This window comes from Mandrillus leucophaeus, unplaced genomic scaffold, assembly GCF_000951045.1.
Source record: "Mandrillus leucophaeus isolate KB7577 unplaced genomic scaffold, Mleu.le_1.0 Scaffold88, whole genome shotgun sequence".
In the NCBI taxonomy this organism is placed as follows: domain Eukaryota; kingdom Metazoa; phylum Chordata; class Mammalia; order Primates; family Cercopithecidae; genus Mandrillus; species Mandrillus leucophaeus.
The window spans coordinates 6,206,563-6,229,882 of record NW_012109585.1 but is presented as its reverse complement, the minus strand read 5'-3'; the positions used below and the strand labels follow the sequence as shown (position 1 = coordinate 6,229,882).

Genomic DNA, 23,320 nt, shown 5'->3' with positions numbered 1-23,320 from the left:
CTACTAGTAGGAGGTACTGCCTACCTAGACCCAGTCTTAGAGACCCTTCCCAGGCTCAAGATTAGGCAAGGCCTATGACCTTTCACCCCAGCATAGCCAGGGCATTGCCAAATGAGGCTCTACCTCCATGCTGTCCCTAGGCAATATCCCTGGCCATTGGTTCCTTGAAGCAGTCTGGACTTGTCTGCCTGCCATCCCCACCCAGAAGGAAGAACCTGGTGTTTCCCCAGAAGGGATAGTAAAAACATCTGTGCTGGGCGGACAGGAAATTGGATGAATAGCAGGGTGGGTGGGGCATAGCCCTTAACTCTAAACAGGGGCCTCCTCAGCCTGCCCTGCCCCAGCCTCCTCCCCTCCTACTCATCTGTGATCCCTGTTTTGGGGAAGGGGAGTGGGGCAAGCTCCACTGCTTGGCGCTGGAGCCTTTCTGAATGCTGATGACTCTTGCAGGCCCTGGAACCACTGCAGCAGCTGGAGGTCTGGTCAGGGTTTATGACTATCTGGCCTTCCATGGAATTTCCTAGAATAAGGCCCTCAGGTTCAACCAATGCCACACAGAGGGCATTGTATATGTGGATACACATCTGTATTCTTCAGCACATTCTGCATGCAGCTGTCCACTGGAGCCTGGAAACAATCCTCAACCCACCCTAGGTTTCTCCCCTTAGAGACTGAGGAAGGACCGGGTGTGTCTCAATTGGCCATTGTTTTGACTCAAGGCCAAACACAGACAGCTTTTTCAGTAAAAAGCAAAGAGGTGCGGCTTGAGTGGGGCTACCTAGTGGTGGCCCTATTGCTGCTGAAATAGGGCCTATCCAGTAGTCTGGTCTTATAGCCTGGTGGTTGATCCTGGAAAAGGGAAAGATAATCTGGCAGAATCCCCAGAAGCCTGTGGGGACATGCTGGGCAGGACCAAGTGGGTACCTAGAGAGTGCCCCCCTAATCCCTGAGCCCATCTGGTGGGTGCAAAAACCAAAGCAGGCTACAACTTTCCTACCAGTTGCCTCCCCTATGGACCCCTGCAGCCCAAGACAAGCAGAGTCAGCCCACGCTGAACTATCATTACAGGCATGCCAAGACCTTCAGGAACTGCAGTTACCCAGCAAGTCCAAGGCAGGCCCCCCATGGTGTAAAGAGTGAGCTTACACTACAGCTTTCCTCCTCACTTCACCTCCATCCTGGGCAAGAGGCTCTGGACTAGTGCAAATGTCCAGAGGGCAGCAGTTGGCTAGGCATGGTGCTTGAAATCTGATATTTTGAGGTATATACTGTAAAGCACACTTTTAGAAATTATTATTACAGTCCAGCAGCCACCCATCGTTCCTTCCCCAGCCCTGAGCCTATATTGGGGCTGGGTGGGGATTAGGGATAGGTGAAGATGAGGTGAGGGTTGAGGATAGCTATTGGGCATCTGATGTACTACTATCTAAAAGGCTGAAAGTTCAGTGTTTTTAATGTTTTTTCCAGGCCTTGTTAAAATGTCAGGAAGCCAGTAGAGATAAGACCTATAAAAAGGTTAATAAAACTAATAAAGGTTAAGTAAGGTCATAGAGCTAAAGCCTTACTTGAATACGACTGGTGTCCTTATAAGAAGAGGAGAGACAAGAGATTTGTATCTCCACATTTGCACAAAAACGAGGCCATGTGAGGACACAGCAAGAAGGTGACCATCTACAAGCCAGGAAGAGAGGCCTCACCAGGAACCCGCCCTGATGACACCTCAATCATCTTGGACTTCTGGCTTCCAGAACTATGAGAAAATGAATTTCTATTGTTTAAGCCACTCAGGCTGTGATATTTTGTTATGGCAGCCTTAGCACACTAATACATCTCCCCAGTTTATTGTCACAGCCTCAAAGCCCAAACCCTGGAAGCCCTCTTTGATTTGGGGAACAACGGTGGAACAAAGAGTAGGGAAATAATAAGAGGTAAAGCTGCAGAGATCCCAGGGACAGATCACCTGAGGCCTCATGGGCCACAAAAAAGGATTTAGATGTGAGGCTGAAGACAAGGAGCAAACACCCCAGAGCAAAGGCAGGGAGTGGCAGGATCAGATTTGGGATTTAGGAAAAATACCTTTTCTACTATGGGTGAGAGGAGGAGAAGGAGGAGCAGAGCTTGGCTGAGGCAGGGTGACAGCTGACAGTGACTTGAACTGGGAACTGCCAATGAATAGAGAGAAAAGTAGATAGAGTTAAGAATTGGTGAAGTAAAGTAGGAAGGGCTATGTTCCTTTGCTCATTCATTTATTCAAGAAATATTTGTTGAACGCTCTGCCCCCCACTTTCTGAGCTCCCTTTTAGGAATGAGGTCCTACTTGTCATCCAGGCCCCCTCAGCCCTGTTACCCTAGAGCAGCCTTTGCTAAAGGAAATTAGTGGCAGTCCCCAGACAGTACAAGAACAGAATGAAAATTGGCTGCCTCCAGAGAACATGCCAGCACTCTTCTGGGTTTCAGGCTGACATGGAATCCTAATCACAGTGTCTGGCTTCCTCAAATGTGAGACTCCTTTCATTGCAAGGTAACCACCCATTTAATGATGGTTTCAACACAAACTCTCCTGGTGCCACCCTTCCTCTCCTTTTTTTTCTTTCTTTTCTTTCTTTTTTTTTTTTTTTTTTTTTTGAGACAGGGTGTCACTCTCCAGGCTGAAGTGCAGAGTGTGAACAAACACAGGCTGGAGTTCAGAGGCTCACTGCAGCCTCAGCCTCCTAGGCACAAGCAATCTTCCTCAGCCTCCCTGGTGGGACCACAGATGCATGCTACCACACATGGCTAATTTATTTTTGTAGAGACGGGGTCTCGCCATGTTGCCCAGCTGCCTGTCTCTATTTTTAAATGAACGTACTTCACTTTGCTATAATGAAACATGTTTGTAAGGCACCTTATATCCTTTCAGGAGCAAGATTGGTGTCCGTGAATCTATCTATGAGTGATCCTAGCCCAATCAAACATTGCTCAATTGATGCACTGCACAATGAAGCCTGGGGCTTCATTTACATGGCAGACATCATAGATGTGCATAGTCATTACAACAAGTTTTCAGTAGATGGAAATAAAGTGAACCGAAAAGCGAGTATGTTTCACTAATTAAAAAAAAAAAAAAAACCCCACATGAGCTGTCAGTGGCTAGCCCTAATCCCAATCTGCCACCACGTAATCACAAAAGCCTGAATCACTGGTGTGGCTAAGGCCTACTCACTCCTGCCTCAAGGACCCTAAACCCTCCTGTGGCCTCTTTCCTGCTCTCAACTGCCCTGCTAGTATCAGCTTCAGTTGCAGCTCTGATCTCCCCTTCCCTTCAGTAGACACCAGCATTTGAACTTGCTAGTCAGCCCTGCCTTGTGCCCCTGCAGGACACTGCCCTGGGACTCTTACCCACCACAAGGAGGCCAGGGCACTAATTCCTCCAAAGGTCCTGACTACCTCATTCCACATCAAACCTGTTCCACACACCCACATCCCACATAAATACATTTTAAACTTAACCACACAAGAGCATGGCTGAACTTCAGTTGACTATGACTATGACATACTGTTAACATTTGCTATATTTAGTATTTATATTTTTTATAGCTTTCTATATTTTTTCATGTTTCAAACATTTGCATAAACCTGTGAGAAGCTTGATAATCCCTGACCCTCTAGTGCCTGAAAGACTTAGCCATAGCCTCTAGTAAGAGGGCTCACACACACACACACACACACACACACACACACATTTGTATGCTTATGCACAGAGGGATTCACATGCATATGCAAGCGTGTGGATCTGGCCTTTCACATGAGAAGGAGAAGGTTCTGTCCTTTGTCCTCTGGCTCTGCCCTTAACCTTGACTCTGAACCAGAGCCTGACTGATATTGACTCTGAACCAGACTCTGGCCTTGTTCCACACCCTGAACCAGCTAGTGGCAGGCTTGGAATCAGGAAGATGTCTACCTCTATCATCTGTAGAAATCAGAGCCCAAGGGAGAAGGGATGGCTTGGACAGTACATCTTCTTGGCTGAAGAGTGAATGATCCAGGTGGTAAAGGTGGAAAGATGGCTTTCTCAAACTAGCTGGGCCGTTAGACACTGTCATTGGTGGATGCAGTTTTGGGGGCAAGTACTGCCCTCTCACCCCAATGGTCACCCAACAGCTATAGGCCAGGCTGACACCCTGCCCTCATCAAGATCTGGAATTTTCTCTGCACTCTCTCCTGGGGCACCAACAGCTATTTTTGTCCCAGGGCAAACGTGTGAGGCCTTCTGGGACAATCTTTTAGGGGAGCTGCTTCCTTCTTGTCCAGAGCTGTAGTTGCAAAAATGAGGTTGGCCACCAGAGGGTGCATGGAGCCCACCAGGGGACACTCAAAGGAGCAGCTCCAGCCTTGCTCAAAAAGCCCCTCCACTTGGGGTTCCACTTGGTGCCCCATCCCTCCAACCTGCCAAGGTTTAGCTGAGACCTGTGTCTAGGGCTGCATAATCATGAGCAACTGGGAAGAAAGAGATGTTTTCCAGGCCCTGGGGAGTGACTCCAATGCTGGGACCTCCACTGGCTGAAGAGGCAGGGAGGATATTGGGAAGCTACCAAATCCTTTCCTTGGCCCATAGTGATCAGGGCCCTTCATGGTCAGCTAAGTTGACCTGTAGCCTTGGGAAACCTCAGGCTGTAGAAGCCTCGAGCCGTAGAAGCCAGTAACCCTAAGGAAACACCAAGGACTAGTAATGCAGTGATGTTAGGAAAGGAGATGGGGAGACCTTGAACTCTGAACATACCCAGAATATCCTGGCTCTGTGGAGAGGAGCTCCTGGAGGAGAAGAGCCAGAGGAGCAGGATGGGCAGTCCTCTTCTGGGTTTCTATGGTGCTCTGGGATGCTTCTGTGATTGGACAACTAATTTATGGAGCACTCTCCCTGTACCAAGTGTTACCTAACACTTGACAGATGTCATCTGCTTACCCTTCCAGATCTCTTCTCCTATCTCCTCTTCCCCCTGCTCTGTGCCCTGGCTGCTGACCTGTATGGATAGCATCAATGGGTACACCTGCCCTGCAACTTCTGGTTGGGTTCAACCAATGGGAAGTAGCAGGAAAAGATCAGTAGGGAAGAGGAGATGGACTTTGAGGAAGCTGTCTGTAGCCTAGACACGAAAGCCTGGCTCTATGACCTGTCAAGCCTCAGGACTGCCTTTGAAGGAGAAGACCAGCTGCCTTGGCCATGCTGAAGTGTGGCAGGCAGCGTTTCCATACTTGGTCACTCAGCCTAGGGCTTCAGGAACCCTCTACACCCTCACATACAGTCAGTCAACAAACATCCCCTGACACCTCCCTTGTGTCCAGTCCTGGGTACCCAGGGACACAGAGATGAGGCAGAAAAACACCCCGCCTGCATGGAGCTCATGTTGTTTTTTGTTTGCTTGTTTGTTTGTTTAGTTTTATGGGGGGAGAGGAGGCACAGATGAAGAAATTGACAGTGAATCGCAGAGGCTGAGGGAGACTACAGAAGGGGAGGCTCACTTGCCAAGTGGTCAGGTAGGAGGATGAGGTGTGGGTCTCCCTGCATAGTCAGCCAGGGGAAGTGCTGGAGGTCTGGGAGAATGCTATTCCAGCAGAGGAGATAGAATGAGCAAACCTGGGGGAGGGGATGGCTTATTCCCGTGGAGACCTGTGGTGGCCAGGCAGAGCTTCATTCCTCCCTGGGCCTTGCTGTGTTTGGGAAGTAGAGGAAAGTGCCTAATGAGGGAGTATACCCCCCCACCACCACTGGGACTGGGCTGGGGGTATCAACAGTAAACAGCATCCCTCCCCAGTGGTGACCAGCACAGATGGTAATTCCAGCAGAGCAGAGGCCTCCCACAGCCATGGACAGCAGAAGTAGCAAGGGGTGGCAGGGCAGAGCTGTCAGCCCGGCTCAGAGGGAGAGGATTGTTGCAGAACACACTGAGGTAACCCCCAGGAAATGCTCTGAGATCAGTGGGGTGGAGGGGGCCAAAATGACATGGGTATAAAAAGTAAATCAGCTCCTTTTATGGATTGAATTGCATAGCTTCAAAATTCATATGTTGAAGCCCTTACCTACAATATGACTGCATTTGGAGATAAGGCCTATAAAGAGGTTAATAAGCTAATAAAGGCTAAGTGAGGTCTCAGGGGTGAAGCCTTACTTGAATAGGACTGGTGTCCTTATAAGAAGAGGAAGAGACAAGAGAGTTGTATCTCTCCACATTTGCACAAAGATGAAGCCATGGGAGGACACAGCAAGAAGGTGGCCATCTACAAGCCAGGAAGAGAGGCCTCACCAGGAATCCGCCCTGATGAACCTTAATCTTGAACTTCTGGCCTCCAGAACTACGAGGAAATGAATTTCTATTGTTTAAGCCACTCAGGCTGTGATATTTCGTTATGGCAGCCTTAGCACACTAATACATCTCCCCAGTTTATTGTCACAAGCCTCCAAGGCCAAACCCACATGTTACCCTGGAAGCCCTCTTTGATTTGGGGAACAAATAGTGGTACGCAGAGAGAGAAAGAAGGTATGCATGAATGGATTCCATGTGTGACCTGTAATTGGTGTGCCCTGCTCCATAAACTAGGGGTGCAAATATGAGCCCATCTTCTATACACTGGAAAACTATTAATAGTATCTCCCTCTTTGGGCCTCATGAATCCCCACTAGCAGGGGTAGAGAGGCATGGGCAGCCAGTGTGCTTTTGTTTTAAGATAGTTAACATACAGTAAACTAAACATGTCTGAATATACATCTCAATGCATTTTGCTTATATATAAATTCATGTAATACCTTCCACATAAAAATAGAGTATTTCCAGAATACCAGAGGGTTTCCATGTGCCTTTTCATAGTCAGTAAACTCTCCCAAAGCTAAGCACTGTTCTTTCTTCTTTCACTTTTGATTAGTTTTGTCAGATTTTGAACTTTATAAAGTGAAGTTATACAATACATATTTTTTTGGGTCGGCTTCTTATACTCCACATTATGGTTGTGATATCCATCTATCTTGTTTGTAATAGTTCCTCATTCTTTTTCATTGCTATGTGGTATTCCATTGTTTGAATGTAACACAATTTATCCATTTTTGTTGATGAACATTGGGTTGTTTTTAGTCATGCTAAATAAAACTGTTTTGTATATGTTTGCACATGTCTTTTGGTGGGCACAAGCACTTATTTAAATATAATAAAAATCCAGGAGTGAAATTCCTAGGTCGTAAGACATGCATATATTGAGCTATTGTAGATATTACCATTTTTCTAAATGGATGAACAAAATTACATTCCCAATGGCAATCTTTGCCAACATTTGTTATTGTTAGCTTTTCCAATTTTGGTCATTTTGGTGGGTGTGTAGCAATATCTCATTGCAATTTAAAAGAACGTTTCCCTGGTGATATTGAGCACCTTTTTATGTGTTTATTAGTTATTTCTTGTGACATGACTGTTCAAGTCCTTGTCCATTTTCCTATTGCGGTTTCTATGTTTTCCTTACTGAATTGTAGAAGTCTATATATTTTCTGCATATGAGTTTGTCGCTGGATATATGTATTGCAAATATTCCCTCTCAATCTGTGCTTTGACTTTTCATTCTCCTAATAGGATCTTTTGATAAATAAAAGTTCTTAATTCCTACAAATCCAACATATTAATCTTTTATATTTTGGTTAGTGCTTTCTAAGTCCCATTTAAGAAATGTTTCCCTACCCAGAGGTCGTAAAACTATGCTTCCATGGTTTCCTTTAGAAGCTTGATGGTTTCATAGTTAAGTCTATGATCCATCTTAAATTAATTTTATGTGTGGTACAATGAGGAATCAAGGTTCAAATAGTGCTGGACAAGTGGAGGTCACATTTACATAATAAAAGATTAAGGTGGGATGGCCAATCTCTTCTCAGGCTATGTAACTATTTACACCTGGTCAAACCAATCCCCTGGCCCCTGTGTAAATCAAACACTGCCTCCTCAAGTCTCTCTATAAAATGGATCGCATCCCACCCTCAACCCAGAAACCCTCTTGGGCGCCCCGCTTTCTCTGTATGAGAAAGCTCTCTTTCTCTCTCCTTTTTTTGTCTATTAAACTTTCCCCTCCTTAACCTGCTCCAGGTGTGTGCGTCCGTGTTGTTAATCTTCTCAGTGCAAGATGAACCTAGGGTGTTTCCCCAGACAACAAAGTCGCTTCAATACCACAGAAATACAAAAGATTATTCAAGGCTACTATGAAAACCTTACATGCAGAAACTAGAAAATCTAGTGGAGATGGTTAAGTTCCTGGAAATATACAACCCTCCTAGATTAAACTAGGAAGATATAGAATCTCTCAACAGACCAATAACAAGCAGTGAGATTTAAATGGTAATTTTAAAAATTACCAGCTGGGCGCAGTGGCTCACGCCTGTAATCCTAGCACTTTGGGAAGCCAAGGAGGGCGGATTGCCTGAGCTCAGGAGTTCGAGACCAGCCTGGGCAACACGGTGAAACCCTGTCTCTACTAAAATACAAAAGAAATTAGCCGGGTGTGGTGGCGTGCGCCTGTAGTCCCAGCTACTCGGGAGGCTGAGGCAGGAGAATTGCTTGAACCTGGGAGGCGGAGGTTGCAGTGAGCCGAGGTCACGCCACTGCACTCCAGCCTGGGTGACAGAGTGAGATTCCATCTCTAAAAAAAAAAAAAAAAATTGGCAACCAAAAATAAAAATCCATGACAGATGGATTTACAGTTGAATTCTATCAGACATTCAAAGAACTGCTACCATCCCTATTGACACTATTCCTTTCAAATCCTGTATCACGTTTTTGATTTCTTTAAGTAGGACTTCACTTTTCTCTGGTGCCTCCTTGATTAATTTAATAATCAACCTTCTGAATTCTTTTTCTGGCAATTCAGAGATTTTGCCTTGGTTTGGATCCATTGCTGGTGAGCTGGTATGATCTTTTGGGGGTGTTAAAGAATCTTGTTTTGTCATATTAAGAGAATTGTTTTTCTGGTTCTTTCTCATTTCCGTAGACTATGTCAGAGGGAAGGTCTGGAATTCAAGGGCTGTTGTTCAGATTATTTTGTCCCATGGGGTGCTCTCTTGATGTGGTGTTCTCTCCCTTCCCCTAGGAATGGGGCTTGCTGAGAGCTGAACTGTAGTGATTGTTTTTGCTTTTCTGGGTCTAGCCACCCAGCAGAGCTACTGGGCTATGGGCTTGTACCTGGGAAGTGTCCACAGAGTCCTGTGATGTGATCCATCTTCAAGTATTGCAGCCATGGATACTAGCACCTGCTCCTGTGGAGGTAGCAGGGGAGTGAAGTGGACTCTGTGAGGGTCCTTGGTTTTGTGTTGGTTGGCCTCCAGCCAGGAGGTGGCGCTTTCAAGAGCACATCTGCTGCAGTCCTATAAGGAGAATGCAAATTTACCCTAAGGACACCTGGTTAAGACGGTAGACAGGGCCATAGAGCTCCCAAGAGATTATGACCTTTGTCTTCGGCTACCAGGGTGGGTAGAAAAAGACCAGCAGGTAGGGGCGGGGATAGGCATTTCTGAGCTCAACCTCTCTTTGGGCAGGGCTTGCTGCAGCTGCTATGGGGGATAGGGGTGTCATTCCCAGTCCAATGGAGTTATACTCCCAGGGGGATTATGGCTGCCTCTGCTGAGTCATACAGGTTGCCAGGGAAGTGGGGGAAAGCTGGCAGTCACAGGCGTCACCCTGCTTCCATGCACCCCACAGTCCTAAAGGCCAATCTGACTCCCACCATGCCCCCACAACAGTACTGAGTCTATTTCCAGGCAGCCAGTGCCCAGGGCTGAGAACTTGTCCCAGACCATGAGCCTCCCCGCTGAGAAAACAAGCAGACTCATGGTTTTTTTGCATCTCAAGGAGCCTGCAGTAGTGATCCAGTTCCTTCAAAGGGTCTGTGGATTCTCTTGGCTTTCCTGGTATGTTCCTGCAGTAGTTCTTGGAGCAAAAGTTCAGGATGTGAGTCTCCACACTCTGTTTGTCTGAGTAGGAGCTGCAAGCTAGTCCTGCCTCCTATCTGCTATCTTTATCAGTATTCTGGCAATTCTATTTTTAAATTCTCTAGCTTTTCATCTTTTTTTTTTTTTTACTTTCTCTCCATTTTCTTGAACATTTTCATCATAATTATTGGAAGTCTCTCATTTCTGAAACACCTGTGGGTCTATTTCCATTGTCTGTCTTTTCTCTTGATTTTTAGTCATTTGGCCTGTTTTTTTGTTTGTGTTTTGTTTTGTTTTGTTTTGTTTTTGAGCATGTCTCATACTTCTCTTTTGGATGACACACATTTTGGATGAAAAGTTGGAAGGTCTCTGGGTGATGTATTCATCCAGAAAGAAAGAATTAAGTTGCCTTCTGGAAGGCAGAGTACCAAATGAATACCTTACTCCCGTCAAGGCTTTGGTTTATGTCATGTTTTGGCTGGTGTGGTTCATTTTTGTCCTAGGACATATCTCTTATTCCTAGGATGTGACCCTCTCTCCTAGTGTGTGACCCTTCTGGGACTTATCAGAACACCTATGCATTTACCAAGGCTTCTCTACCTTGATAGAATTTGTTTTCCAATTTGTCTCCCCAACACTTTAAGACTACTAAAATTTGCTCAGTTCTTTAGCTTCATAGGCTAAAAGTAGACCAATAGGCTGGGCATGGTGACTCATGCCAACACTTTAGGAGACCAAGACTGGAGGATTGCTTGAGCCTAGGAGTTCAAGCTCAGCCTGGGCAGCATAGTGAGACCTTATCTCTACCAAAAAAACAAGCAAAGTTAGCCAGGCATGTGCCTGCAGCCCCAGCTACATGGGAGGCTGACATGGAAGGATGGCTTGAATCCGGGAGGTCAAAGGAGGCTGCAGTGAGCCAAGATCACACCCCTACACTCCAGCCTGGGCAACAGAGCAAGACCCTGTCTCAAAAAAAAAAAAAAAAGAAAATCCAATAAAGTTGGAGGAATTTGCATGCAATTGTTGGGCTCCTTCTCTCTTGTTTCCTACCTTCTGGAATTTTCCTTCTTAATTTCCATCTTCTTTGGCATCCCTGAACTCTGATGTTTGTATCGTCAATCTGGTAAGACTGATGCTTTCTGCTAGGTCCCTGTTCCCTCAAGTAACAATATGTGAAATGCCCCTAGGGAAAAAGCAAAGATGTGGAACTCACTACACATTATTCCCTTTTCTCCAGGATCATAACTCCTCAATTCTTAGCTGTATTGACTATTCTCAAATGCCTTCAACTAGTTGTTTTATACATTTTGTCCAACTTTTATAGTTGTTTTCAGCAGGAGGATAAGTCTGACACAATCTGCTATAGTGGCCAGAACTGTGCGTTTTATTCAGTCCGATTCTGATGCCAGGTTAAAAAGAACTACAGAAGGGTATGCTCAACTGGCCCAGCTGCTTTGAGATGAAGCTCAGACTCTTAGACACTTATGACATCAGATCCACATCTTGAATTAGGCCTCCCTATTTTCTTTTCCTTTTCTTTCTTCTTTTAGTTTTCAAACTTTCCTTAGGTTCCAACCATAACTGATAAATTGGTAATAAACTTCCCTCCCTGCTGTAAACAACCATAAAACTCGATGAAATATTTATAGCCAGTGATTACAGGCATTGAACATCAAAAGCCTTTGTCCTTGAGAGAAGGGAAACACACAAGGTGAACCAAAGTGCTTTACCTGGGATACTTTCCAAACCGTGGTGTAGGGAAGTGGTGCCCAGAAAGCAATGGCACCAGGCACAGTGTCTCACATCTGTAATCCTAGCACTCTGGGAGGCTGAGGTGGGAGGATCCCTTGAGGCCAGGAGTTTGAGACCAGCTTGGTCAACATAGCAATACTCTGTCTCTACGAAAGTTAAAAAATTAGCCAGGCATTGTGGTGCACACTTGTAGTACCAGCTACTCCAGAGGCTTAGGCAGAAGGATCATTTGAGGCCAGGAGGTCAAGATATCTAAAGAGAATGAGAGAGAGAGAGAGAGAGAGAGAGAAAACAATGGTCTCATCAACTGAAGGAAATAAAGATCATAGATAGCAGATGTTGAGGTGGCTGAAATTTGTGGGACAGGGTATCAAAGAAGAAGGAGCTACACAAAGAAGGAGCTCTGAAAAGCTACACAGAGGTGCTCCTCAGGCTTTGTCTAAGCCTCACATGCAGAGCAAGATTCCATAAGGCCTAGTGGATTGCTAATAAAGCCTAAAACCAAGCCTCATAGGCTCAAATTGGGCCTCTAGTGAATTTACTACCTAATAAAACAAACTCAACAGTCTTTAAACATGATCCAAACTCTTAACAATGAAGTATTCATAATTCCCAATATATAGTCAAACATTACCAAACATATGAAGAAGCAAGAAAATACGAGTCATAACCAGGACAAAAAATAAACAACAGAAATAGATCCGGAGGTAACATAGATATTGGAGGTATCATAGATATTGGAATTAGCAGATGAGGCACTTTAAACAGCTATTATAAATATGTTAAAGAAGTTTAAATTACAAGATAGACGTAACAAATGAATAGATGAGCTATCTCAGCAGAGAAATGAAAACTATAAAAAAGGAGCTAAATGAAAATTCTAGAACTGAAAAATACAATATACAAAATGGAAAATTTACTAGATAAACTTATGAGTAGACTGGATGCTACAAATGAAAAGATCAATGAGCTTAAAGTCAAGACAATGGAAACCACCTAAAAGAAAAAGGACCGAAAAATGCAAACACAGCCTCAACGAAGTGACCTTGAAAGAGTATCATGCAATCTAATATATACATAAACTTGGAGTCCCAGAAGGAAAGGGGAGAAAGAGAGTGAGGCAAAAAAAATTCTTTTAAATGGTAAATGAAATTCTATATTTGATTTAAAAAATTATTAATACACCATCCAAAGAAGCTGGGGTTTTAAAACTCCAAAGAAGATAAAAACAAGGAAACTACATCTAGGAACATCATAGTCAAAATCTTAAAACCAAATAGAACATCTTAGAAGTGATAAAAGAATGTAGGCACATTACATGGCTCACGCCTGTAATCCCAGCACTTTGGGAGGCCGAGACGGGCGGATCATGAGGTCGGGAGATCAAGATCATCCTGGCTAACACGGTGAAACCCTGTCTCTACTAAAAATACAAAACATTAGCCAGGTGCGGTGGTGGGCGCCTGTAGTCCCAGCTACACGGGAGGCTGAGGCAGGAGAATGGCATGAACCCGGGAGGCGGAGCTTGCAGTGAGCTGAGATTGCGCCACTGCACTCCAGCCTGGGCGACAGAGCCAGACTCCGTCTCAAAAAAAAAAAAAAAAAAAAAGAATCACCATTTATTTCTTACCAGGAGTAATGCAAGACATAAAACAATAAAATTATATGAATTATATATTAAATATTAAATAATCTATGAGAAAAAAAGCAACCTAGTATTCTACATCCTGAGAAGTTATCTTTAAAAGGGAATGAGAGGCTGGGCACGGTGGATCAGACCTGTAATCCCAGCATTTTGGGAGCCTGAAGCGGGTGGAACAGCTGAGGTCAGGAGTTCGAGACAAGTCTGGCCAACATGGCAAAATCCCGTCTCTACTAAAAATACAAAAATTAGCTGGGCGTGGTGGCAGGTGCCTGTAATCCCAGCTACTCGGGAGGCTGAGGCATGAAAATCGCTTGAACTCAGGAGTTGGAGGTTGCAGTGAGCCAAGATCATGCCACTGCACTCCAGGCTGGAGGGTAGAGCAAGGCTGTGTTTAAAAAAAAAAAAAAAAAAAAGGGCGGCCGGGGTGGGGAACAAAAAGTAAAGATACTTTGGGATTTAAAAAAAATGCAGACAGAATTCATCACCAGTCCGTCTGTACTACTGGAAATGTTAAAGGAAGTTCTTTTTTTTTTTTTTTTTTTCCTGAAGACGAAGTCTTGCTGTGTTGCCCAGGCTGGAGTGCAATGGCGCGATCTTGGCTCACTGCAACCTCTGCCTCCTGGGTTCAAGCAATTCTCCTGCCTCAGCCTCCTGAGTAGCTGGGACTACAGGCGCACACCACCATGCCCGGCTAATTTTTTGTATTTTAGTAGAGACAGGGTTTCACCATTGTTGCCCAGGCTGATCTCGAAATCCTGAGCTCAGGCAATCTGCCTGTTTCGGCTTCCCAAAGTGCTAGGATTACAGGTGTGAGCCACCATGCCTGGCCTAAAGGAAGTTCTTAAGGCTGAAGGGAAATAAGCCATTTCTCTGCTGAGATGCTCTTTGATACCTGTTGGAAATTCAGCTCTAAACAAAAGAACAAGTACTACCAGTAAACCTAACAAGTAAATAGAAAATAGGTTTTCTTGTTTTTTAAATTACTTAAAAGACAATTGACTGTTTAAAGCAAAAATAATGATTATTTGTTACTGAGTTTGTAGCAGATACAGAGGTAAACACATAACAACATTAGCAAAAAAGAAGGGAGAAGTAAATGGAAGTGCATTATTGTAAGGTTCTTACATAAGAAGCAGTATTTGTCCTTCTGTTGTCTTTATTTTCCTTTTTATTATCCTCATTTTTCTAATTACAAACTCAGTAAAATTTATTTATATGAAATTAAAACACTATACAAATATATAACTTAGAGAAAGTAAATGTCCCAAAATACCATCCCCAGAAATGAAAACTACCAACAGTTTGCCGCATATTTCTCTGATTTTTGAAATCCATATGTAACAGGAAAACATATTTCAAGTATTTATCTTCATGAAAGAGATGTTTCTCACCTCAAGTGTCTCAGTCTGCTTTAAGTTACTATAACAGAATACCAATAGCTGAGTAATTTATAAAGAAAAGAAATTTATTTCTCAAAATTCTGGAGGCTGAGAAGTCCAATACCAAGGTGCCAGCATCTTTCAAGGGCCTTCTTGCTGCATTATCCCATGGCGGAAGGCTAGAGGGTGAGAGAGACAAAGGGGGGCCGAGTTCCTCCTTCACAAAGACACATTCCCACAATAACAAACCCACCCCTGTTGGCATTAATCCATTGAGGGCAGAGCCCACATGACCTTATCACCTCGTAAGATCTCACCTCTCAACACTGTTGCATTGTAGATTAACTTTCCAACACATGAACTTTGGAGGACACATTCTAACCATAGCACCATGATTATAAAAATATTAATCTATATATTTTTTACCAGTCCTTTCTTTAGTTTAAGCATATGAGTAGTTTATAAAAGCACCCACATTGGGAAAATTAAAATATATAGATCATGAATCCATTTGGGATTTACTTTATAATGTGGGAAATTATATAGCATATAGAATTATAGCCTTATTTTTTATGCATAATAATAAATGATCCCAACATGAGTTATTGAGTAAACTACCTTTTATTCCCTGGATTAAAATGTTTTCTTTATCTCATGCTATGGACTCTCTTTTGTTCCACTAATGTATTTGTCTTTTCCTATGCTGCTATCACACTCTTAATTATTTTAGCTCTATTGCATACTTTGATACTTATAGGGCAAATCTTACTTTATGAGTCTCTTAATCCAATATTTGTGGGGTTTTTTCATACTTACTTTTCAGCTGATCCTTAGAATCATCTTGTCAATTCCTCCCACCCAAATGAATTTTGTTTGGAATTGCACTGAATTTACTAATAAATTTAAAATATTGAGTTTTCTAGAAACATGACATATGCCTGCATTCCTTTTGTCTTCTTTCAAATCTATCCTAGATCAAAGTTTCTAGGCCGTTTGTTTTCACTCACTAGGATAAGAAAAAGGAAATAAAAAAGAAAAAAGTTTATAGGCTTTTGACGTACTCAAAATTCATTTCTAGATATTTTTAATGTTTCACTATTATTGTGAATGGTAAATTGTTTTCATCACATTTTCCAATCAGTTGTGACTTAGTACTCTTAAAAGCTATTAAAATCTATATACATATATGAATTTATTCTACTCTGCTCCATCCTACTGGATTCACCCACCGGTCATAATCATTTTTCAATTGATTCTCTTGGATATTACAAAGGGAAAATCATAATATCTGCAAATAATGATCATTTTGACTCTTTCTATTACTTACTTCCTTTACTTCTCCCTTATTTCTTCTTTTCACCCTATTGTCCTGGTTAGCACTTCCAGAGCAACGCTGAACAACAGTAGTGAAGAGGACATTGGATTCTCCCATTAATATAACTTTCTAGACTGTTAAATCTAATGCTGACTTTTGGTTTTTGTATCTGTTCTTTAAAATGTTAAGAACATTTCCTCTCTTCATGGTTTTCTAACATTTTTCGTGTGAATGGCTGATGAAATTTATCAATGCCTTTTGAGATAATTACAAGATTCCTTTCTTCATTTTAATCTAATGTATTAATCATTAAATTTTATATTAAATCAAGCTTGCAATTTGAAAAAGAATCCCCAAGGTGGTAATAGGGTTTCAATATACTATGGGAACCAATTTGCTATATTGACAATTTAGAGGGGGCCACCATCTTCTTAAAGGGGATATATTGTTGTTAGGATAACAGATCTTCACAAGGATTGTGGAAGCGCTCCATCTCTCTCTGGCTCTGGAACACCATGGTTCTCTGAGAGAGAATGCTTGTGCACCTTCTCTGGGCCAACAATGCTTCATGCTTGAATGCCCAATGTCACAGCTCTCCATGGTCAGCTTTTCTTAATCCTAGACACAGCTACTTCTCAGGGACTGCTGGTCCTAGAGTGTTAGGTGGGGCCTTTTCCAACACTGCACTTCAAGCCCAGATCCGCCATTTTCTCTTCATCTTCCCTGTGATGAGACAGCTTCTTGTTTAACTCTCCACACATAGAAGTTCTCATTATACATTCTCTTAGAGCTCCTGGTTTCTCCTGGAGAAGACACAGCCTCCACTGTTCCGAGGCAAGCCTATCTTCCCATTAATATGGTGATCTCACAGGGGGCAAACAATTTGATCAGGCATCATCTTGGTGGAAGCTCAAGTCCTGTGAATGCTCTTACCATTGCGGGTGGCTATGAGAGATGCAGGGTGTGAGGATTTCAGCCCCACTCCCACTGAAAGCTCTGCCTCCAACTCCGCACTACTGATCCTGGATCTACACAGCTATGGTCCTAGCCTTGGGAGGGGAAGTGAGAAAGAATTTTGATTGTCTTAGAAGCCAAGAAAATAGCCACCCAGGACATTAGGCTGACTCATGGGCCCTGCTCTAATCCATTCTCTCGAGAGCCTCCAGCAACCTCAGCCCAACTTCACCCTCACAGGCCTGGATCTGGCTCTTCCGACTTTAATCCCTGTGGCCCCCTGCACCTGGATTCCCAGACCTCTGGGCCAGCTGGCAACTACTGGACTCAGCGACATGGCTCTGCCTGACTCTCCCAGCAACACAGGTGGCCAGGCTCACACCAGGTGGCCACAGCTGGCGTCCTATGGCCAGGCCCGGAGGTGAGGTCAGCCTGAACAGTCCCCACCAGCCTGTGACTCAGTCACCACTGGGCAGTGCTGGGCACCATGGGGCAGAGCACTTCACCAAGACCAATCAGTGACTAAAGGAGTTGGCACTGTAGGGGAGAGGGCCAATCGTAAGAGATAGAAAGGATGGGCAGGGAGGATAGGCTAGCAGCAGACCTATGCTAGCCAGACTCCTAAGGAGAGCTTCGCCACCTCTGCCAATCTGAATCACAGCCCCCGTGGCCCCTCAGGATCAAGAGACAGAGGCCTAATCTATACCAGTAAGAAAACCATGGGCATCAGGAGATATGGGGGTCCCTCCTGAGACGAAGAACCAGGAAGACTGGACTTTAAATCTTTGAAGTTATTCCCAAATGAGGTTATCCATTTTAAATGTGTATTATAAAGACTTAAAGCCTGGCACAGTGGCTCACGCCTATAATCCCAGCATTTTGGGAGGCCAAGGTGGTTGAATTGCTTGAGCCCAGGAATTCGAGACCAGCCTGGGCAACATAGTGAGACCCCATCTCTTTTTAAGAGATAATAAATAAATAAGTAAATAAATAGATAAATAAATAAATAAAACTTAATAGTTTAACACTCAGGCCTAAAACAGTGCCTGACACATAGGCTCTCAAAAATATCTGATGAATAAATAAACAAAGCAGAAGTAACAAATGCCATAATTCTTGAAACACTATTCTCACATTTCTTCCTTTTTTATTTTACTGGGAATCTAGAAATATGAAAGTGCTCCAAGCTCATTCTAGCTGGTATTAAAAAAAAAAAAAAAAGGATGGGAGGAAGAAATATGGAAGTAGTGTGGGCCTCTTCTGCCCTCTGAGTAGCCCTGGATGTCAGTTCTTGTGGTCAAAAAGAGAAGGAGGGGCCTCAGGCCAGAGACCAGACTGTCCTGGCCAGGTCACTGCTAAATTGGAGTGTGAGTGTCTGTGGATGTGTGCGCTGGGGCAGGGCTAAAGCTGGGCCATGAGTCCAGGTCCCAGCTGACAGATGAGTGACAGTAACTGAATTTCTGGGCTGCATCTATGTCCATCTCCTTCTTGTCATCCCTGCACTTTTGCTCGAGCCTTACCTGCACCTCATAGCAGTGTCTCTCTCTCTCGGGCTGAGAAGGAAAGGGTTTTACACCCCTGCTTTTGTCCAGGCACAGTGATGGTCAGGCCATGACCAAGACATTCTACGTCCAGGGCGTAGAATGAGCACACAGTACAGTTACTCCGCGATCCCTCTGCTGCTCCGCCTGGAGGAGCTGATTCACAGATGGAGGCTCTTCTCCTCACAGACACCAAGAGGCGAGGCTAAGGGAAGACTCCAGCTGTCAGGAGAAACTGGAAACCTGAATACACCTGGGTCGGGCCTCTATTTATGGACTACAGGTAGACTTGGGACATCTGATGCTGGGGGAGACTGGGGTATGGCAGGCAGCCTGCCCGAATCCTCTGGCCTGAATGAGAAGTGGGAGGGGTGAAAGGATGGGGGTCTCCTTGAAGCAGGGGTGAGGCTGCTTTTGCAAGCTGCCTTCCTGAGGCCCCAGTTGCACAAGGCTCCATCACATGGGCCTTGCTGCCACCACAAACAGCCTGTTCTGTCACTTCCCTGCTGGGGCTGGGCTGAGCTGCCTCTGGCTCTCCCACCTGTCAGCTGCCTCCCCACCCTCCTCATCCCCCCACCCCTGCCACCGTGCGAGATGCCACTCCTCCCAATACCCTTCTACACCCAGGCCTCAGGGCCGGTGCCTCTCTGGGCCCAGCTAGGTAAACCTGTCCCCGCCCTGCTGCCTGGCAGCCCCTTTGTTGGGTCCCAGAGCAGACTGGTTTTCTCTGTGAAAACAGAGACAGAGCAGGTCTGACAGGGGTGCTGATGGGGACTGCAGGTCCGGCTGAGACACATCTGTCCCTGGGGCAAGGCACATGGCACAAAGGCACCAACACAGGGTCTAAAACTCCAGACCTACCACTTGAAACTGTGTGAGCGTGTGGTGGTCACACACCTCCCCCAGGATCAGTTTGCTGAAGAAAGCTGGTTCTGCTCTTGTATCCGCCCTGGAATCTGGCTCAGAGCCAGTAACTGGGTCCCAGCTGGCAGAGTCAGCTTTGTCCCTGTTTGGATCCTTGGGGACTGACGCCCTCTGGAGCCTCCAGCATCTCAGCCCCTAGAGAGGTGTGGCAGCTTGGAGAATCCCCACCACACCCCCAGGTTAGTTGACCACATCTGGGCTGGACATATAGCAGGCACTCAATAAGTGTTTGTTAAAGGATTGAATGGCACAGAACTAGAGCTGGGAAACACCCTTTGCCACAGGCATGCCCTCCACTTTGTGTTCTGCTGAACCAACCACAGCTCCAAGACCAGTTTTGTTGCCTCCTGACTGAGTCCTGTCCTTCCAGGATATGCTGGGCATCAGCTCTCAGCTCACCTCACAGGCTGTACTGTCCTAGACCTTCCTTTTGGATGTTGCCTGGTGCCCATGCCCCTGGCTGCCTCTACCCCTTGCAGAGCCCCTGACCCCTGCCTACGATGGGCCTGCCTTAACTTCCTGTAACTTTAAGGCACAGTTCCAACTCTGCAGGAGACCCACACTGCCCCTCTATCCAGCTCTGCCCACCACAGACTGCTTCCTCTCCACCATTTGGGTTCCTGGCCTTGACCAGCAGGCTTCTAGGAGAGCGGACACCTGGGTGAAGCTGGACCAGACAGGTCACACTGAAATGGGGGCATCTAAAGTTCTCTCTGGCTGTTTGCTGAGGCCCTGGAGTGGTCAGTACTGTGGACTGGGCATTCCAGGAAGAAGGAACTCCCAAGCAAGGCTTTAGATTCCCTTGGAATCCAGGCTCTTGGCTGGGGAGAGGCGGCTGGGCCTCAAAGAGCTGAGCCGGAATGGAGCAGACTCTACCTAGAGACCTGAGGCCACTAGGCCAGGGAGGAGCAGGTCAGCAGCTGAGCACTCTGGCTAGCCCCCACGGCCTCACAGGAAGGTATCCTCAAATATGGGCTGCCCCATTACTCCACGCCACCTCCCCACTCAGGGCTACATCAATTCTGGGCACTCTCCTGGATTGTCCTCCAGGTTGACCTCGCCCTTAGCCTGAGGTTGTTCTTGTCCAAATCCTTCCCTCTCATTCTAGGCTCAGGCCCAACGACATTCCCAAGGTTGTCTGCTCTTGCTGGAGCCTGCCAACCCTGCCTGCCCACTGAAGAAAGAGCACCATGGCTTCTCCTGACCTTGGACAGACCTGGCCGCATAGAGAAGGCCTGGGCATCGTGCCCTGAGCCACTGGGTGTGGCCTTGAAGGCAGTAGAAGCAGAATTCTTCACCTTCCTAAGCCCCCTCATGCCCTCCCTTCCTCTCTCTGGGTCATGTCCAAAGGGCAAGCTAAGATAATAATTCCTGTAACTGTGGTGTTGTTAACAGCAAATGTTTTTTAATGCCTTCTGTGTGCCAAGTTCTCTGCGTGGTGCTGGAAAGACATAAATAAAGAAGACGGACACAGCCCCTGCCCTTATGGATGACGCCTGGACCCAGCCCTGAGCACTCAATATATATTTATGCAGAGAAGAAGAATGCATGAAATAAGCAGTCTGGTTATTCCCAGCAGCACAGACACCTGATGGATGTGCAGTAAATACGTGAAGGCCACCAGGGCAGGGGTGATGTGTGACCTGGCCACCACACATCCCCACCTTGAAGAGGGCTTCCAGACCCTGTGACTGCCTTATGACTTGATATTCCAGCACGATAGGGTCTCAGCAATGCAGCAATCTCCCAGGACCAAGGCCATTACAGGGGGAAAGGAAATCTGAGGGCTTCCTTAAAGAACTTTCAGGAGAGTTGGAGAAGCCATAGAATCTGCAGCTTGTCTGACCTGCTGCCTAGAACTCAGTGTACCTTACGAGTGGGTTCACAGTATGGCCCCTATGAAGGGCCACCCCCAAACTCCAGATACACAACCTGACCTGGCATCTCCCCTGTGGGAAGGCACAGTCAGAAGTGAGCCTCTGATGTTCTCTTAAGTCAGGGATGTCATCATGAACTCATGTGAGGGATGACTGGCCTGGATGCAGATCCTGCATCATTGCAATCTGTCCAGAACGCTGCACGATAAAATGGGGAAGTTTATGGACCAGATTCTAAAAAAGTCATCCAGAGTCCCCACCCCACCTCCACCTCCAACCCTGTGACAGAAGCCTTTGGAGATGGATTACACTGCCCAGAGACTCAGGGGCCAGGAAGGTCACACTCAGAAGGACCATTTCACATTCTCCCGGACAGAAGTAAATGGGTAATGAGGGAATTTCAGGATGGAGGCGAGGAGTGTGGGCAGTCTTTGGGATGCAAAATTGGGGGAAGCAAGCAAAGTATGAAGAGGAGTTTCAGGAATTCACTTTGGGATGCATTGAGCGGAAGCTTCCACAGACCCCTGAGGATCCCGTTCCCCAGCAAAGGTCTGTACGGTTTACATTCACCAGGACTCTTGGAGCCAGGCTGACAGGCCTCTGACCACAAGCCACGCTGTACACCAAACCCTCGGGACAGCCAGTGATAAGGGATGGCTGCCCCCCACTCTCTACCCCATTTAGTAGGGTTTAAGTCCTGGGAAACTTCTGGCCTACAGACATCAGAGAGACCATGCAGTGACCAGCTCTCCTGCTGGCCCTTCCACCTTTCTCCACGTGTGGTCTAAGTCTGCATGGGGCTGAGCAGAAACCTCCTCCATGACGAAGTGATGGAGAACAGCACAGTGGCTGGTGCTTTAATGGATTCAGACATGCGCCCACACACACACACTCCAAATGCACTCCCATATACACCCTGCTACCACACACCACTTGTTTCTCTCCCAGTGAAGAGATAGCAGCATCTTGCCTCCCACGGAGGCACCCACATTCTACCCTGAAGGGCCACTCCCTTCCTTGGACTGCCCTAGGTTTGTGCCTCTCAAGCAGTTCTCCTTTTTGGGGGTTGTCAGAGACCCAGCGGACTCATTTCATCCCACCACCTGTGAGGAGCCCAAGAGCAGGGTCCTTATCACAGCTTGGCTAAAAGGACACATAAGGTTAAGGATCTGGGCTAAATGAGAGGCCTCCACAGGGTCTGGAAAAGTAAACGGTGTCTCCCTGATGTAGCCAGACAGAAGGGCCCGGAGAACCGGAGGGAGGTCAGTGGGGCCATGGCATCTGCATTGGCTGTTCAAGTACATCCCCGGAGGATAATGGTTGGGAATGGAGAGAAGACCTTGGAGAGAGAAGGGCCCAAAGTGAAGAGCTGCATATATTTCTTCCCTTCACACTGCACAGCCACGACCCCAGCCGCTGCAGCTGCTCCTTTCTCAGGAGACCTGGGGAAACAAAGCTCCTGGCAAAGGACGAGGGGAGGGGGCTGTGCAGACAGGGAGGTGGCCTTTGAGGAGCCTGCAAGCAGCAAGAGAAGGCCTGAGTGTCCTGGGGAAGCAGGGACACCTTGCTTCCAGATACAAGTCAGGGACCACCTCTTCCAGGAAGCCTTACTGGCCTCCACAAACTAGTCTGAGGACCTTTCTGTGCCCACTCCCATGCTTGGCGCTGCCTGCTGTCGTCTTGGGTCTGCGTCCCTGGCGCAGTGCTGCTCAGGCCCCTGATTCAGAGGGTTCTTGGTTCAGAGGGCTTCTCACACGGGAGGATGGGCCGCGGGTTTGCCAGTCGGGCCCATGAGGAGGTATCTGAGCTGGGCGCAGCCCCATCCCCCAAGTGGGCCCTCCATCCCTCCTCCGGCTGGAGCACCTTCCCTAAAAGCGACTTCAAAGGGCCGGTGTCGACAGCCGGGTTTGGGTCCGCGGACGGCAAATCCGAGGACCGAGCAGGATCCAGGCCGTCGGGGCCGTCCGAACTCGGGGGTCTCCGAGCTGGGCGGGGGTGCCGG

General features: G+C 46.3%; 2 protein-coding genes across 2 annotated transcripts in view; one reads left to right on the top strand and one right to left on the bottom strand.

Annotated features, from left to right (window-relative positions):
* The window catches only part of P4HA2 (prolyl 4-hydroxylase, alpha polypeptide II), a 102,475-nt gene that overhangs the window by 41,522 nt on the left and 37,633 nt on the right, over positions 1-23,320 (bottom strand). The gene's annotated exons all lie outside the window — the stretch shown is intronic.
* PDLIM4 (PDZ and LIM domain 4) overlaps positions 23,081-23,320 on the top strand; it is a 15,194-nt gene continuing 14,954 nt past the window's right edge. Inside the window, exon 1 of the mRNA XM_011969294.1 lies at positions 23,081-23,313. Within this exon, the coding sequence (XP_011824684.1) occupies positions 23,081-23,313 (233 nt within the window). The remainder of the gene's footprint in view (positions 23,314-23,320) is intronic.